Source organism: Pelodiscus sinensis, chromosome 22, assembly GCF_049634645.1.
Source record: "Pelodiscus sinensis isolate JC-2024 chromosome 22, ASM4963464v1, whole genome shotgun sequence".
NCBI classification, from domain to species: domain Eukaryota; kingdom Metazoa; phylum Chordata; order Testudines; family Trionychidae; genus Pelodiscus; species Pelodiscus sinensis.
In genome coordinates this window covers 120,936-136,982 of record NC_134732.1, presented here as the reverse complement: position 1 = coordinate 136,982, position 16,047 = coordinate 120,936, and the positions used below count along the sequence as shown (strand labels likewise).

At 44.4% G+C, this 16,047-nt stretch overlaps 1 protein-coding gene across 4 annotated transcripts in view; it reads left to right on the top strand.

Annotated features, from left to right (window-relative positions):
• TRAF2 (TNF receptor associated factor 2) overlaps positions 1-16,047 on the top strand; it is an 85,061-nt gene that overhangs the window by 21,728 nt on the left and 47,286 nt on the right. For all 4 annotated transcript variants that reach the window (XM_075905998.1, XM_006134756.4, XM_075905997.1 and 1 more), the window contains 3 exons: positions 3,994-4,214; positions 4,700-4,778; positions 7,298-7,396. In XM_075905998.1, coding sequence (XP_075762113.1) covers positions 3,994-4,214; positions 4,700-4,778; positions 7,298-7,396 — 399 coding nt within the window. The remainder of the gene's footprint in view (positions 1-3,993; positions 4,215-4,699; positions 4,779-7,297; positions 7,397-16,047) is intronic.

Below are 16,047 nucleotides of genomic sequence, written 5' to 3'. Positions count from 1 at the left end.
GGTGCACTGATAACATTTTATTTTCACATTTGCATAGTCTTTATTTGCATAATGAATATGTAACTATGCAAATAAAGCATTATCAGTCCACCAAAAGTTTGTGAATGGGTTTGCCAGTCCACAGTATAAAAAAGTTGGGAGCCACTGCACTAGGTGACCTCTTGAGGTCTGTGTTAGCCCACTTGGAACAGGATAATAAATATCTCTACATCCTATAGCGTGCTATCCAGCAATGGCCCATGGGGCCGTCATAAATATTGACAGTTAAACCTCAGGACTCCCCTGTTAAGTAGCTAAGTACAGTAAACTTCCGATAATCCGGCACCTTTAGGGGGTGCCAGATTATCAGATATGCCGGACTATCAGAAGGGGGGGCTATGAGGGGTCTGGAGTGGGGTGGGAGGGGATGCCACCCCAGACCCCTCATAGCCTCCCCTTACGATAGTCCGGCTCTGCCCCAGGCGTCCCTGATTCAGTCGCTGCTGGTCAGTTTCAGCAGCAGCTGAATCGGGGATGCCTGCAATAGAGCAGCTGGGGTGCTGCTGGGTTGGTCCCGCAGTGCCGAGGGGCGGCGCTACGGCACCAACCCGGCAGGACCCCATCTGCTCTGCCCCTGGGGTCCCTGATTCAGCCGCTGCTGAAACAGATCAACGGCTGATTCCAGGAAGCCCGGGGCAGAGCTGCTCTGCCCGGGGCTTCCTGGAATCAGCCACTGATCTGTTTCAGCAGCGGCTGACTTGGGGACCCCTGGCGCAGACGAGCAGATGGGGTCCTGCTGGGTTGGTCCCGCAGTGCCTAGGGCTGGCGCTACGAGACCAACCCTGCAGCACCTCAGCTGCTCTGCTCCAGGCCTCTGGATTCAGCCGGCTGGTGAAACTGACGTTGCTGGTCAGTTTCAGCAGCAGCTGAATCCCAACGCCTGGGGCAAAGCATCCGGGGTGCTGCCGGGTTGGTCCCGTAGCGCTGCCCCTTCCTGGAATCAGCCGCTGATCTGTTTCAGCAGCGGCTGACTCGGGGACCCCTGGGGCAGAGCAGCTGGGGTCCTGCCGGGTTGGTCCCGCAGCGCCGTCCTTTGGCGCTGCGGGACCAACCCGGCAGCACCCCAGCTGCTCTGCTCCCGGCTTCCCTGATTCAGCTGCTGGTCAGTTTCAGCAGCAGCTGAATGGGGGAAGCCTGTCCGGCTGCCCCAGCACTTCCAGGTTCCTGATGGTGCCAGACCATCAGGAGCCCCGGAGCATTGGATGCTGGACTAATGGAGTTTTACTGTATTAGTAACTCCATATGACATCTGATACATTGACGGGGATTAATATGTCCAAGATCAGGCTTTCAGTCTGTGACAGAGCCAGGGATATAACCTGACTGACTTCCAGTCATGTATACAACCCTCTAGGCTAAATTGTGGCCATTTGGAACCTTATAGATATTCTTGAGAATATCTTACTCTGAGATCTGTGTTCTTAATTTTTCATACATTGATTCTCCTGCATTGGGAACATTCCTGTTGAAATGTTACTTTTTCTCCAGAGATACTGTGATTATTCTACTCTCACTGCAAATGTGTAATGCAGTCTGTGAAAAGAGCATTTGTGCCTGCCTTGATTTCAGCTCTTGTCAATGATGATTATTGGCACTGAGGTTCTGGCATTACATGCACAGCTTCACCTTTCTTTTGGTCCTGAATAGTTGAATGTAATTAGAGCCTTCTTCATGTTCTGTTTCTCCCCTCCTCCCCCCCTCCCCCCCCATTCTCACATTCAGCCATGATTTTCTGTGATTGATGATATTGGCAGTGTTCACTGCCCACAAAGAGGGAGGATGCCTGAGTGAAACAAGGGCAGGGTCTTGAGCTAGTGAGAGATGATATTCAGCATCTTCCCCCTTATTACCTGTGGCAGTGTTATGCCTTCTGGCACTGTGCCTCCTTGTCTTTCCTGAGGTACCATTGTCTCAGAGGCAGAAGGATTTTGCCCTAAATTGGTTGCCTCTAAAAACTGGATCACATTATGTGCAACTGAATCATTATGCTTTCTTTATTACATCACATATTACCATTGTTGTAGATATACTTCCCATTCTGTGTTCCTTCATATCTTCTCCATGTCCAGCTATGCTTAGTTGCTTTTGTGCCATTGGACTCTTATGGAAGGAGAAATCCAGCAAGATGCCCTAATCTTTTGTAGAACTGCTAATTTATCTTTTAGGGAGTCATTTTTTACCATCTTGGTAGATGGTCAATAGCCAAAATTTACACCAAGCTACTTTTCTTAATAAATAGACTACATTAAAAACATCTGGTTAAATTCAGTCAGCAGGCAACACAATGACACTAAGCCTTGGCCTATGCTTAAAAGTTAGATCAACTTAGCTACATTGCTCAGGGCTGAAAAAGTTTACACCCTGAGAACTGTAGTTAGGTCAACTAGGCCCCTGTATAAACACAGCTAAATTGCCAGAATAATTTTATCAGCCTACCCACTCTCAGAGGTGGATTAAACTACATCAGTGCAAAAACCTCTTCCATCAGTGTAGGCAGCATCTACACTACAGCCTTACAGCTGCAGCACTATACCTGTGCTGGTGTTATGGCTGTAGTATAGCTATGGCCTCTCAGTGCATCAGATTTAAATTACAGTTGCTTGGAACTTAGTCTAACCTCAGCATACATGAAGGGTTATACATCTTCTGGTCTAGCCTGTACATGGCAGCACTGGGTGGTTTTCTGATTGGTACACATGGTAAAAAACAAATCAACAAACAACATTTTATTCCCAGTATCTTACTCCTTTTAAAAGAGTATACCATTGCCTCTTCTTTTTTCAGACCTTCAAAGAAATCTGGTAGCTTTCAAGGAATCCTGAACCTGGCTACATGTTGTCTGTAAATCGAGTTTTGGTTCTCTTTGTGATACAGGTTCTCGCTGTGACTCAAGCAAGCCACTAGCCTTATATAGTGTATTACAGTACATTTTGACAAATGATGGAGATGGAAGTATGTGATGCTAGCTCATGACTGTGTAACTTACTGTCTTTATTAACAACGAGAAGTCCTGTGGCACCTTATGGACTAACAGATTTATTGGCGCATAAGCTTTTGTGGGCAAAGACCCACTTCATCAGCTGTATCTCCAATAAATTGATTAGTCATAAGGTGCCACAGGACTTCTCATTGTTTATGCAAATTCAGACTAACACAGCTACCCCTCTGAAATTTGACTTTAGGCCAGTGTACTGTTATTGGGTCTCTCTTGTTTTAGACTGGAGACAGCAATTTGGCCAAAGTTTTCTTTTCCCGTAATTAAGGTGGGTGGAGGAACTGTGCAATGATACTACACCCCATTTCCTAGTTTTGGATTTAACTTTTAGAGCCCCTTCCCCTAGCAAATGTTAGAAACAAAATCTGCCCATGTGGCTGGTTCCATTGTGTATAAATTAGGGGTGTGAAGGTTTAACTGGTTAACCAGTGGGGCTGGAGCAGCTCTCCACATGCTGTGGGCAGGGGGCTGCTCCAAGCCCACGGGGGAAGGGGCTGTGCAGATAGGGGCTGCCTCTGTCTGTGTCTGGCCTGAGCACCCTGTAGACAGGCTGCTCTAGTCAGGATGCTGGAGCAGTCTCTACCTGCAGGGCGCGCCTTGGCCCACCGCGGACAGGGATTGCTCCAGCCAAGTTGGAGCAGTCCCTGCCTGCAGCAGTGAGGTGGGGGAGGGGGCATTCTAGATGGGCTGGAGTGGGTGCCCCACTTGCTGTTTTTTAGTTGGTTAACTGGCTAAACCATATGTTTAATCAGTTAGCCAATTAAATAGGATAGTATAAATATAAAAATCAGTGTGCATAATACACTGCAGACCTATTGTTCAGAATAACAAGCTTAGGTGTGACTTCCAGATACATTGTATAACATGCTGTGATAAATGCAGTTACAGTGGTGAAGGGTGAACATTACCCAACGAAGAACAAGGTAATCAAATGGGGAAAAACATTTTTCTCTTTTCAGGCTCTTGAGGTGCATCCGGGGTATTTGGTTCACATGGCAGCAGCAAACTTGACTCCACCTGGTTCTTTGGATTTAAATCTGCCTGGATTTTCGAGAGAGATACTTGGGACTAAATTGGAGGGCAAATACCTCTGCTCTGAGTGCAAGAATATTTTGAGGAGGCCATTTCAAGCTCAGTGTGGACACCGCTATTGTTCCTACTGCCTGAAGAAACTTATAAGGTAATTTATTCTCCGGTCTGCAACCAAACGAATGTAAGCAAAGGAAAGCAAAAAAGGAAATACAGCCTTACTTTCTGTGGGTGTGAATGAAGGCCATGTTTTAGGTCTGTCTCTGAGTTTCAGCATCTGGTCCTCTTCAGGCCCTGGAGAACATGTCTACACAGCATTTTGCAGTCCTTGGGAAGGAGCCCTCCAGCTCAAGTTGACCAACTCAGGCTAGCAGGGCTTGCACTAGTGCTCTAAAATCAGTGTGTAGGAAAGGAATAACTGAAATAGAGCAGAAATGTGTATTCATTAAAAGGATCAATCAGTGAATGTAAAATGTATGTTAGAAAAGAGTTCCGTTTGCTGTTTTAAAATATACTTGTATAAATAAACCTCCTTTGTCTCTGAAGGATCTCTAGAGAAGCCTCTGTCACTGAATGACAAATTCAGCCTGAATCTTTTTACTTTATGGCTGATTTTTTTTTCTCTGCTCCTATTAGCTCTGGGCCTCAGAAGTGTGCAGCCTGTATTCAGGAAGGAATATATGAAGAAGGAGTTTCTATTTTAGAAACAAATTCGGTAAGTAAGACCTCTCCAAGACAGAAAACATTGAAGTCATTCATAAACATTTATTGTTTTTGTTTGGAGTGAGAGGTCAGAGAATGGCACCTAACAATGATGGACTCCATTATCTAACAGGTGTGAATTCTGTACCCTGAGTGTAATGATTAGTGCTGCAATTGATTCCCCAACCTTTACAATTCAGGACATCCTATAACAGCGTTTCCCAAATTATGGGCCACGGCCCGATACCGGGCCACGGGAAAAAAATACTGGGCCTCAGCATGCTTGGTGGCTGCCGGCAGGGCCAGCCTTAGGCCAATTTGGGCCCCGTGCCCCTGAACCCGGAAGTGCTGGCGAGTTATAGAGCGGGGGGCCCTGCTCCACTGATATCAAAATATGGGTGACCATATCAAAAGCTTTGCTAAAGCTGGCACTGGAGGTTTTGGGAGGACCAGAAACAACTTATTTGGATATTCATCATTTGATTAACGAATATGCAAATATGCAAATGAACATTACGTGTCCTCCAAAAGTTCGTGAATGGATTTACTGGTCCCCGTGTCAAAAAGTTTGGGAACCTCTGTCCTACAACATAGATTACCCATTTAAACTCTGCAATAAAGACTTGTTATAGATGTGTCCATGGGAGATAGCTACCTCTGCTTACAGGGGCGGGAGTAATTAAGCTGATGGGAAAGCTCTCCCATTGGTTTAGAGCATCTGCACTAGGAGCAGAGCAGCTGCAGTAATACAAGCTTTATAGTGTATCTGTAGCCTTAGTTTAGGAGGAGAGTTCAAACAACAAAGAGATAAATTGTGATTAGGAATGTCAAAATCTAACTAGTTAACTGGTTACGTGGTGGGCCCGGCTGAGCTGGAGCAGCCCCACCCATGGAGGGCTGGGCCAGAGGAGTTCCCTGCGGACAGTTGGTTGGTTGGCAAAGCCCCAGCCCTGCACAGTTAAATAGTTAAGCAATTAAAATTATATTGTTTAACCAGTTAACTTTGCTAATGTGTATGCACATCCCTAATTGTGACCCTGTTTTATCTTTTACATTTAGGCCATATCTGCACTACCATTTGTATCAACTAAACATAGTCACTCGGGTGCAAAAAAATACCTGTTTGAGCAACATAATTTCTCTGGCACAAGTGGTGGTGTCTATGGGCTTATGTCTGTGAGAGAGCGTCCCCCCGTGGACCTAGCTACCACCATCTGGGGAGGTGGTTTTATTATGTTGATGGGAGAGCATAGAGCAGCTACACAAGCGATCTTGTAGTCTGAGAGCTTCACTAGTGTACACCAGGCCTTAGCCTTCCAATCCATGAGACACACTCCTTTGCACTTATGTTTCCAAGGTATGATAGGGCTGTCCACAAATCCTATGCATTGTGATGTTTCTTAGTGACCTGTTTAATCTTGATAGGCTTCTTTAAAGGATGGGGTGCATGATTCTTATGCCTGGGTCCACCAGTTGAGCAAATATTTTCAAAATTATGAAACAAAACATAGTATTTCCTTATAGCATGGAATACAGACATAGCATAGGAAATTAATACATAAGAATGGCCATGCTGGGTTAGACGAAAGGTCTATCTAGCCCAGTATCCTGTCTTCCAACAGTGGCTAATGCCGAATGCCCCAGAGGGAGTGAACAGAACAGATAATCGTCTCGTGATCCCTCTCCTGTCATCCATTTCCAGCCTCTGACAAACAGAGGCTAGGGACACCATCCCTGCCCATCCTGGCTAATAGCCACTGATGAACTTCCATGAATTTATCTAGTTCTTTTTTTAACCCTGTTAAAGTCCTGGTCTTCACAACATCCTCTGTCAAGGAGTTCCACAGGTTGACTGCTGTGTGAAGAAAAATTTCCTTTTGTTTGTTTTAAACCTGCTACCTATTAATTTCATTTGGTGACCCCTAGTTCTTATGTTATGGGAACAAGTAAATAACTTTTCCTATTCACTTTTTCTTCACCAATCATGATTTTATAGACTTCTATCATATCCCCCCAGAAGTCCCAGTCTTTTTAATCTCTCTTCATATGGCACCCATTCCAATCACTAATAATTTTTGTTGCCCTTTTCTGAACCTTTTCCAGTGCCAAGATATATTTTTTGATGAGGCAACCACATCTGTAAACAGTATTCAAGATGTGGACATACTGTGATTTTATGTAGTGGCAATAAGATAGTCTCTGTCTTATTCTCGATCCCTTTTTACATGCAGCAATTTACAAGCATTTCGTAGTGCTTAAACATTAAATACATTCTTACAGTACTGATATCTGTTTTGAAGACCACTAACGTACAGGTGAGCCAGTTTGGTTTTCAACTATGAGTTTATCAGCTCTTAGCTAAACTAGCTCCAGCCAAAGCCATAGCGATTACCAGAATCACAGATACATCTTTAAAGGTATTGTGGGATAACAGATTTGGGAAGACTGTTTCATAACCACAGTGTGTGAAGAATCAGGATACTAGATCAAAGCTGCAATCCCAGAATAACTTGTCTTGTTTTTTCCCGTGAGGCTTTCCCAGATAATGCAGCTCGTCGTGAGGTGGAAAGTTTGCCGTCTGTCTGTATTAACGATGGCTGTACCTGGAAAGGAACTATTAAAGAATATGAGGTAAATACTAGAATGAGTAGAATGAGTCTTCCTTGTATTTCTTCATTGTGATTGCTGCTTTTTTGTGTATGTGAGTAGCGATGGACAAGGCACTTGGGAATTGAATGAGTTCCTTCTGGCATTAGCCATCAGCGTCTAAAATTTCAGCTACATTAACTCAATCCTGGATAAGTTCTAGCCTCCTGGAACTTTCAGACATTTCCAGTCTAACTTAGGTAGTTGTGTCTCCAAAAACTTTTCCAGTCACTAGAATACTTGGTATGATCCCGAAAACCAGCCATTTTTTTCTTCTGTGATGTCCAAAAGCCCCACATCTTCCAAGACACTGTATCCCAGACTTTTTAATGCATCAGCCCAGAAATGTTCCTCAAAAATGATGATAATAGAAATATTGGGCAGATAGGGACCTCCAGTGGCCATCTAATTCAGCCACCACGGTTGGCCAAATGTTTGTCCCACCTGTTCTTGAAAACCTCCAATGACAGGGATTCCATAATCTCTTGGAATAAAATTGATCACTGTCCTCTTTATAGTGGACTTTAACATTTTCGAAAATGTTATCAGCTCCCTACCTTGGGTTCCATTTCTCAAGACAAAACATGCCCAGTTTTTTAACCTTTCCTTAGAGGGCAGGTTTTCTAGACTCTTTCTCATTTGTTTTGCTCTTTGGATTCGCTCCAATTTGTCTGTGCCATATATGGTTAAAATAGGCATTTATCTTCAGGCCTGACTCAATGCATTTGTTTTGGCGGTGGTAGAGTGAATGTGGTCCTTGTCCTGCCCACTGTGCTGTTGCGTCCAGGGCCTGGAGCAATAGAGATAGTAAAGCAGTCCCTCAACACGCAGGAGACTTGGGCAAAAGGTCCAGAGTTATGGATTCAGTGGGTATGCCCTTAAGTAACCCCTTCCACCAGCTTGCTGGACAAAATGGTTTCTGCCCCTCCCCTATCCCTAGTATCAGAACCTCACCATTCATGTATTCAACTCTGCTGTTTTTATGGTTCCCTGAATGTAAATACAAATGCAAAGTGCTCCACTTAGGAAGGAACAATCAGTTTCATACATACAGAAGGGGAAGCAACTGTCTGGGAAGGAGTACTGCAGAAAGGGATCTAGGGGTTATAGTGAACCACAAGTTGAATATGAGTCAGCAGAGTGATGCTGTTGCAAAGAAAGCAAACATGAATCTGGGATGCATTAACAGGTGTGTTGTGAGCAAGACACGAGAAGTCATTCTTCCGCTCTACTCTGCACTGGTTAGGCCTCAACTGGAGTATTGTGTTCAGTTCTGGGCACCGCATTTCAAGAAAGATGTGGAGAAATTGGAGAGGGTCCAGAGAAGAGCAACAAGGATGATTAAAGGTCTAGAGAACATGACCTATGAGGGAAGGCTGAAGAAATTAAGGTTTAGTTTAGAAAAGAGAAGATTGAGGGGGGACATAATAGCCGTTTTCAGATATCTAAAAGGGTGTCATAAGGAGGAGGGAGAAAACTTGTTCATCTTGGCCTCTGGGGATAGAACAAGAAGCAATGGGCTTAAACTGCAGCAAGGGAGGTTTAGGTTGGACATTAGGAAAAAGTTCCTGTCAGGGTAGTCAGACACTGGAATAAATTGCCCAGGGAGTTTGTGGAATCCCCATCCCTGGAGACATTTAAGAGTAGGTTAGATAAATGTCTATCAGGGATGGTCTAGACAGTATTTGGTCCTGCCATGAGGGCAGGGGACTGGACTCGATGACCTCTTGAGGTCCCTTCCAGTCCTAGTATTCTATGATTCTATGAATGTGACCATTAGCACATACACAGATAAATGTTTTTATTTGGTATGTTGGGGGAATGTGGGGTGCTGTAAAGGGCAAATTACTGCTTAACTACAAAGGAGTGAGTTTAGGTTTAGAAATGGTCTCGGGAAGGAGGCTGGGGCACTGGAAGGGGCTTTGATATGTCAGATCCAGGAGTTGCTCCCCACATGCTGCTCTTATCTTAGTCCCTTTACTCAGTGTTTTTCAACATCTGGACTCTGATTCCATTGTTTCCTGAGGGTTGTAAAACTTACCCCACAGACCAAGTTTTCTTATATATTTATTTGTTTAAGTTGTTCCTAACTCTTCTGATTGAAAGGATTTATTTGCAATGCAAATTACTACAGAGACTATTCACTACAGAGTGCTGGGAAATATGCCATACAGTCCCAGGGAATGATTCCCATTCAGATGCAGATATAAAGTTGCTTGACACTTTAAATGACTACTTCTTGGAGTAGCTGGTCCTGGAACCCACAAGAAGAGGCAATTACTGGTTTAGTCCACTCCCCCCCTCTTCTCATGCCCTTCCTTTCCCACTACCTTTTTCCTCCACCCCAGCTCTCTTGCCCTGTCCCACTCCAGGTACTCATTACTGTGCAGAAAAAGTGTGGTTCCCAGCACACACAAGGGTAGCGCAGCAGGCACTAGGACTCAGGAAGCTTCATTCAGCTGCAAAGTCACCACAGCTGAGTGACACCTTTTTCAGCCAGCAGCTCTGGGCTTCTTGAAACTTGAGAGATGGGGAGCCTGTGGCACGATTCCATATGCCTCCTGCTTTACCTCTGTTTGGGGAATAATGTCTTCCCAAACTATGCTCATGGGACCCCAAACCCCTCCTACCCTCACATGACTTCCCTTGGTTTCACTGTCCCTTTCCACAGGGAAGCAAAGAAATCTGCAGGTGATCATGTTTTCTCTGTGGTGCAGAATTCCTCCAGGAGTAAAGCTAGGTCTGTGGGAATAGTACTAGTGACTTTTATGTCTGTTGGGAGTGAAGAAGGATTATGGCAGCTGTAGTAGTTGATTTATCTGATATCTCACTTCTCTTCCCCATTGTGGCAAGGTTGAGTGTTGGAGGGATGTTATGCCAAGAATCCTAATCAAACTTGGCCATGTTGGGCAGGGTGGGGAGCTGTTTAGTGAAGGGAAGTACCCAATAAATATGTTAAAGCAGGGTCTAACCAGCATACTCCGTATCTTTGTAAATTGCTGGCTAGTATAGATGAAGTTAGTAGATAAGCAGGGGTTTCAGAAGAGTGCTGTGGTGTGTCAGTTTTATAGCATGCCTAAAACCATGCTGTATAACCTGAAATCAACAACGTGCGTTGCTTTCTTCAGCAGCAACAACACTCCCAGCATGGAAAGCCCCTTGCTGTGCTATTTCAGACAGACTATGGAAAGTACCTAAAAGATAATTCACTGGTTATTCAGTTTAAAAGCTTGCAGCACTCCTATCAAAGGAAACTCATTTGGCTGCCCTCTGATTATAAATTAGGAGACTGTGTCACAGAGGTGTGAGAGAAAGATGATCACTTCTGTAGCTGAAAATTTTCTACCCTTCACCTTTAAAGTCCTTCCTTAGCTCTCCTAAGTTTTACTTTCTGTTTAGCCTACTACAGGTCATGGTTCATATTCTCTCTTTCAACTCTTCATATTGTGAAAAATATTAAAATATTCAGCACTGTTAGAAGAGATCTGAATTTTTAAATACGATTTTCTTACTGTGTTTTGAATATGCTGGGAAATGCTTGGAACATATAGAATTCATCTGCAAACATCTGGAAGAAAATAAAGTGATAGGTAACAGCCAGCATGGATTTGTAAAGAACAAATCATTTCAAACCAATCTGATAGCTATCTTTGATAAAATAACAAGTCTTGGGGATAAGGGAGAAGTGGTGGACATGGTATACCTAGACTTTAGTAAGGCATTTGATATGGTCTTGCATGACTTTATCAATAAATTAGGCAAATACAACTTAGATGGTGGGTGCATATCTGGCTGGATAACCATTCTCAGAGAGCGACAAGGAGTCCTATAGCACCTTATAGACTAACAGATGTATTGGAGCATAAGCTTTTGTGGGCAAAGACCCACTTCGTCAGATGCATGTGGTGGAAATATCCAGAGGCAGGTATAAATATGCAGGCCAGAATCAGGCTAGAGATAATGAGGTTAATTCAATCAGGGAGGATGAGGCCCACTTCTAGCAGCTGATCTGTAGGTGTGAATACCAAGAGAGGAGAAACTGCTTTTGTAGTTAACTAGCCATTCACAGTCTTTGTTTAATCCTGAGCAGATGGTGTCAAACTTGCAAATGAACTGTAGCTCAGCAGTTTCTCTTTGGAGTCTGGTCTTGAAGTTTTTTTTGCTGCAGGATGGCTACCTTTAGATCTGCTGTTGTGTGTCCAGGAAGACTGAAGTGTTCTCCTACAGGTTTTTGTATATTGCCATTCCTAATATCAGATTTGTGTCCATTTATTCTTTTACGTAGGGGCTGTCCAGTTTGGCCGATGTATATAGCAGAGGGGCATTGCTGGCACATGATGGCGTATATTACATTGGTAGATGTGCAGGTGAATGAACCAGTGTTGGTGTGGCTGATCTGGTTAGGTCCTGTGATGGTGTTGCTGGTGTAGATATGTGGGCAGAGTTGGCACTGAGGTTTGTTGCATGGATTGGTTCCTGAGTTAGTTATTGTGGTGCGGTGTATAGTTGCTGGTGAGAATATGCCTCAGGTTGGCGGGTTGTCTGTGGGCGAGGCCTGGCCTGCCTCCCAAGACCTGTGAAAGCGAGGGATCATTGTCCAGGATGGGGTGTAGATCACTGATGATGCATTGGAGAGGTTTTAGCTGAGGACTGTAGGTGATGGCCAGTGGTGTTCTGTTGCTTTCTTTCTTGGGCTTGTCCTACAGCAGGAGGCTTCTGGGTACACGTCTGGCTCTGTTAATCTGTTTCCTTACTTCCTTGTGTGGGTATCATAGTTTCAAGAATGCTTGGTGAAGATCTTGTAGGTGTTGGTCTCTGGCTGAGGGGTTGGAGCAAATACGGTTGTACCTCAGTGCTTGGCTGTAGACAGTGGATCGTGTGGTGTGACTAACACGGCTACCCCTCTGATAGGTTCTCAGAGAGTAATTATTAATGGTTCACAGGCATGCTGGAAGGGCATAACAAGTGGAGTTCCACAGGGGTCTGTTTTGGGACCAGTTCTGTTCAATATCCTCATTAACAATTTAGATGATGGCATAGAGAGTATGCTTATTAAGTTTGCACATGATTCCAAGCTGGGTGGGGGTTGTAACTGCTTTGGAGGATAGGGTCATAACTCAATGATCTGGACAAATTGGAAAAATGATCTAGGGGTCATAGTGGACCACAAGCTAAATATGAGTCAAAAGTGTGACTCTGTTGCAAGAAAACCAGACATGATTCTGTTGTGAGCAAGACACAAGAAGTCATTCTTCCGTTCTACTCTGCACTGACTAGACCTCAGTTGGAGCATTGTGTCCAGTTCTGGGCACTACATTTCAAGAAAGACATGGAGAAATTGGAGAAGGTCCAGAGAAGAGCAACAAAAATGATTAAAGGTGTAGAAAATGAGCTATAAGAGAAGTCGGAACGAATTGGACTCGTTTAGTTTGGAAAAGAGAAGACTGAGAGGGGACATGATAGCGGTTTTCAGGTATCTAAAAGGATGTCAAAGGAAGGAGGGTGGAAAATTGTTTTCCTTGGCTTCTGATGATAGGACAAGCAGCAATGGGCTTAAACTGCAGCCATGGAGGTTTAGGTTGGACATTAGGAAAAAGTTCCTAGTTGTCAGAGTGGTTAAACACTGGAATAAATTGCACAGGGAGGTTTTGGAATCCCCATCACGGGAGATATTTAAGAGCAGGTTAGACAGACCCCTGTCAGGAATAATCTAAATGGTGCGTGGTCCTGCCGTGAGGGAAGGAGACTGGACTTAATGATCTCTTGAGGTCCCTTCTAGTTCTAGTTGTGATGGACCGGGCCGTGTCCGGGCACAGCTGAGGGCGTCCGCTCAGGGTGAATTGCTCAACTTCGGGGCTCCTTATAGCCCCCAAACTGGTTACCTCTCCAAACCGGCCACAAACCAGTCCCACAGAGCGCTTCAGCAGCCTGCCTGAAGCCTCACGAGCAAAAACCCTCTGACATCCCAGCAATATCCGTGCCCCAGATGGCCCCGGGCCTATACACAGGTGGGGGGGGGTCCTAGCACCCAATCCCACCTACCCTGAACAAGTTCTGTCTGGTTCCAAGAAACCAGCCACAGATCCCTGGTCCATTTAACCTCTGGATCTTACCCACAAATCACTCTGAGCCAATCCTTTAGCATCTAACATCTAAAGGTTTATTATCACAAGAAAGAAAAGCATGAGAGTAAGGTTGTTAAAGAATAGTATGTTACATGCATCAAATCTCCCAGTTCTCGATGCAGGCTCTAGCAGAGATGTTACAGCTGCTGGCTTAAGAGTCCTTGTTGCACATCCTAGGATCAGGATGGGTTCACAGGTCTTTCCGGCTCTTCAATCCCTGCATTGCTCCCTCTGGGATGAAGTGCTGAGCTGAGAACTAAGATGGAGACCACCACATGGCCTATTTATCCCTCCTTCCTGGTCTCTTCTTGGCTATAGCAGGTCACCTGGTCCACCTTATTCCTGTGTTGCCTGCTGGTAGCCCTTAGGTATGAGTCACCACTCATTTTTTAGGTGTGTCCTTGGCCCATTGAGTGCCATTGTCCCACAGGGCCTCGCTGATTAGCATGTCCATAGGCCGGGCCCTGCCCAGTGCTCAACCACATGCAGGGAAATATTCAGTATCCATACAAGTACATGCTTATAATTGCACACACAGACATTATACAAACACATGAACAGCGTACATAGGATTAGCAGACAGTGAGCTTCTATTCAATACCTCACACGGCCCCCTTTTATGCCATTTTTGGGGGCCAACACCCCCATCTATGGGTGCATCAGTGATCTGGCTGCCCCCCTCAAAATCCAGTAACGTGACACTAATGTTCTACGATTCTATAACACTGTGCCTTAGAAAATATTTTTTTAATTTTGTACACTAAAAGCTGTTTCCACAGGAAAGCTTGTTGAACTATATGTGTATATGTAGAAGGTATGCTATGGTAAAGAGTTTTTTAAAAACAGATGCTTTTTAAAGAGGGGGAAAACAACACAGATGAGAGATGCAAAGACTGTGAAGTTAGGCAGTTGGCACAAGAGAAATGACCAAGAAAACATATCTTTGTGACTGCCAGCTGCTTGGATATGATTGTGATGGGAACCAGATACATACCTAGAACAGATACAGACTCCTACAGGTCATACAAGTCCCCATCTCTTCACAGAGCTATAAAATTACACGTTTAAAATATATGAAATGTCACTTCTTTCCCAGCTAGCAATTAGAGTGATGTGAGAAGTGAATGTTCTTCAGGTACTGAGACTCATGTGTAGGCAGGATTTTATAATAATTTGACAGGGACAAAAGGATTTACTTTAATTTAGGCTGCTGCTTCTTAGGGAACGCAGGGTCATTTGAAGGCTAAGGACCACTGAATGGTTCCTCAAGATCTGCTGTTGTAATCCTCAGAGCAATATTTAAATGGACCAAATGAGAAGTTGGATTAGACTACCAGATGTTCTGCGGCTGGCTAGTCTGTTTTCTGATAACATAGAGACCAAGTGGGAGCAGACAGTAAATTGGTCTAAAAGAGAATTAATCTTCCTTATCAGTTGAGTTCAGCTAATAAGTATAGATGAGCTTTCTTGTTTGCTGGGATCATAACCTGTGTTGGTCCAGATTTAAATTGTTTCTTGTTAATACCCTCGACTTTGCAGCACTAACATTTTTTTAGGCTTGAAGTCTTTTGTTGGAGCTCAGCTGAATCTGTTGAAGAGAATTTAAAAAAAAAAAAATCCAAAACAGTTGAATATCTGTGGGGACAGCAAAGACTCTCCCTCCAGAATTTAATTCTGTCGGTAGAGAAGAAGCTAACATCCCATCCCTACACACAGGGTTCAGGCTTTTGAAGATTTGTAACTGGACAGAGTGGTTCTGCTGCTGGAGATATTTCAGTGCTCTTGATGGAGTCTTAGGGTACGTCTAGACTACATGGCTCTGTCGCCAGAGGCATGTTGATTAGGCTACCAGGCATAGGAAAATGAAGCGGCAATTTAAATAATCGCTGCTTCATTTAAATGTACAGGGCTGCCGCGCTGAGCCGACAAACAGCTGATCAGCTGTTTGTCGGCTCAGCGCGGTAGTCTGGACGCGCAGGTGTCGACATCAAAGGCATTTGTCGACCACCCAGGTATACCTCATCCGCACGTCCAGACTAATCAGCTGTTTGTCGGCTCAGCGCGGCAGCCATGTAAATTTAAATGAAGCGGCGATTATTTAAATTGTTGCTTCATTTTCCTATGCCTGGTAGCCTAATCTACATGCCTCTGGCGACAGAGGCATGTAGTCTAGACGTACCCTTAGTTTAATGGTCTTCACTTGGAATGTAGTACAGTCCTGCTGGCCCTTGGAATTGCTTCACCCTCCATCCCTTTTTTCCTCCTTGCAATTTAATATTAAAAGTTCTGCAACACTGTGTTTGTTACAGTCAGATTTTGCGTTTAGAGCTTTTTGGTTGGAGTGCTCTGTGGTGCTGAGCAGGAGAGCAGGATTCTTTCATTGAAATTAGGAAGAACTGTCTGTTTTGTATTTCTCTGTTGGAAGTTTTGAGTTCCAAACTGTATTATAGCATTGGGGTATCATCTTCAGCTTCCCTGTGCTTGTAGTTAAAGATGGCCAGAGGAAGTCCT